This window comes from Austrofundulus limnaeus, unplaced genomic scaffold (assembly GCF_001266775.1).
Source record: "Austrofundulus limnaeus strain Quisiro unplaced genomic scaffold, Austrofundulus_limnaeus-1.0 Scaffold10, whole genome shotgun sequence".
In the NCBI taxonomy this organism is placed as follows: Eukaryota; Metazoa; Chordata; class Actinopteri; order Cyprinodontiformes; family Rivulidae; genus Austrofundulus; species Austrofundulus limnaeus.
In genome coordinates this window covers 1288935-1291240 of record NW_013952412.1, presented here as the reverse complement: position 1 = coordinate 1291240, position 2306 = coordinate 1288935, and the positions used below count along the sequence as shown (strand labels likewise).

Below are 2306 nucleotides of genomic sequence, written 5' to 3'. Positions count from 1 at the left end.
ACAGCGTGTTAAATGTGTCAGGTGACGAAGACGAGAGTCAACACACTTTGCAACAAGTGCTGTTCCGGATTTTAAAAAACATACTTCGACATTTCAAATCATTATCAAATTTGGAACAAGGGCAGATAAAATAATGTTCTTCATGGCAGCTTATCTCTTTAAGGGGTCACTAGAAAAACTCGGGTGATTTACTTTGATCCTCTTTTCAAAAAAATTGTCTCTTCAAAATGCACCAACAAAAATTAAAAACTCGAAGACGAGGCTGTAGCTAATTACCTGACGGCAGCATGGTTTGTTGAAATTCGTAGAAATAACGAAGCAGGAGGAAATAACAGCAAACGCACCGAGCAGCCTTGCAAAATCTGGTCACAGCAGTTTGGGCAGAAAATGGCAGCAGCTGCTGACGAAATGTCAACATCCCTATTTCATGCTCCTTATATAATACATCACCCACTGATGAACGTCAATGGTAACTTGTGTGATCCTGTGTATTTGTTACCTAAATATTTCATGATCCAGTATGAATCTGTCCTGAAATGTAGTTTTTTTTTTTAAATGAAATAATATGTGTTTTAGCTGAACTCTCTGAGTATTTTATTATTAAATCCTCCCCAGGTCCCTCCTGCTGTGATGGCCAGAGTCCTGTCGCTTCGCGGCAGTGGGGTGCTCCCTGTGGCAGGTGGGGAGGTCATGGGGGAAGGATTGAGGCTGCGGGTGGACCGGGCTGCAGCGTTCAGGGCAGTCCTGGCAGGTGGAGCCACAGAGTACCTAAAGCCCTCGTGTCAGAGAGAGGGCTGTGTGCTGCTCAACTGTCCGGCTCTGCACCCGAAACCCAACACCCCGACTCCTGATACACTGAGCCTGGGCCAGCTAAGAACCGTTCTGCTGGCTGACCACATGGGGGCGCTGCTGAGAAGACAGGGGTGCGTGAACAAAAGGGATTTGTCATCATAAAAGCTTTAAACATGACTTTTTTATACTCATTGCTTTATTGTTTATTATAACATTAGTTGGATTATGATAATATTCCTTCCTGTCTTAGATTTGAAGTTTTCTTTTGCCCCACGCTTCCTGAAGACAGCGATATTGTCGCCTTCCTCCGAGCTCTGGGAATCGATTGGCCAACAGCTCCAGCTGATTGGACCAATGAGGAACGGGAGGAGAAGCTCCACAAGGTGCTGGAGAAGTCGCCTTACAGAGAAAGAGGAACGGAGCGAGGCAGGAGGGCCAGCGGAGGAGGAGGAGGGAGGAGAGTGGAGGAGGAGGAGGAGGAGGAGGAGGGGGTGCTCAGAATGAACTTGAAACGGGTTTTTCAGGAGGAGGGACTGTTGGGATACGACCCCACCCTCGGCACTTGCACAGGTCAGCACATGTTGATTTTCTGACATTATCTTTTAGACGTTGATGTGTAGAAATTCAACCCCCCCCCCCTTTTTTTTTTTCTTTTAATACAAACCAAACTTCCTGTTATTTCTTTTCAGTTCACAGAGACAGTGTTTCCCACCTGGCTCAGCTTGATCTATCCACCGCTGACTGCTCAGTGAGACAAACAAACACACAAATATGAAGTACACAAACACAGTTGTTGTTGTTTTTTTTAGTTAATTGAAAATATCCTTGCCTCTTTTGCAGGTAGCCATGGTAACAACAATACATGTGACTTCTTGTCAGGATGAGTTTCGCCAGCAGCAGATAGCGATGCTGTGGAGAGCCAGTGGAGCGACACACACTCAGGTAACCACACACACACACAAACCACTGCAACAGATTGTGTTCCTTCTTTAAACGTTTAGTTCTATGTGGCTGCAGAGACATCTCGTGTGTGGGCCTGTGAAGACTCCTGGTTCTCATCTCACTGCTGCACAGTACCTGCAGTAAGATGCATCACTTTCTTATGAATGTTTCTGTGTCATGCTGCTTATTGAGGCTCATCTTCAGTAAAGACCTAGCCTGGCCCTTGCCTTCCTAGTTCCGCTCAATTCTAGTTTCCCTTCACTGCTCCGTCTGGGACTTCTCCTATAGACAAGGATTTCGCTGGCAGATTTTTAGCCGAACCAATCAGAGAACAGAACGTCGATGTTCTGCGCAGTGTCTGCTAGTTAGTTTAGCATACGGCAGTGGAGGAAATGAATGAAGTCAGTCTGTGTTGATAAGGCTTCCAGATTAAAATAAATCTGTCTGACAAAGCAGCAGCTCTCCTTTACAGTTGTCTCGTTCGGCTCGGTACTTCTCTCAGTAGGGTTGTTTACAGCGCACGCGATTTCCGGTTAGCTTCTTAGCTTAGCCTCCTTCACAGCGACACTTCA

The 2306-nt window shown here is 46.0% G+C and overlaps 1 protein-coding gene across 1 annotated transcript in view; it reads left to right on the top strand.

The window, feature by feature from the left end:
- Positions 1-2306, top strand: part of dalrd3 (DALR anticodon binding domain containing 3) — an 8737-nt gene that overhangs the window by 1734 nt on the left and 4697 nt on the right. Inside the window, exons 2-6 of the mRNA XM_014001765.1 lie at positions 616-923; positions 1043-1362; positions 1482-1540; positions 1633-1734; positions 1810-1874. Of these exons, the coding sequence (XP_013857219.1) occupies positions 616-923; positions 1043-1362; positions 1482-1540; positions 1633-1734; positions 1810-1874 (854 nt within the window). The remainder of the gene's footprint in view (positions 1-615; positions 924-1042; positions 1363-1481; positions 1541-1632; positions 1735-1809; positions 1875-2306) is intronic.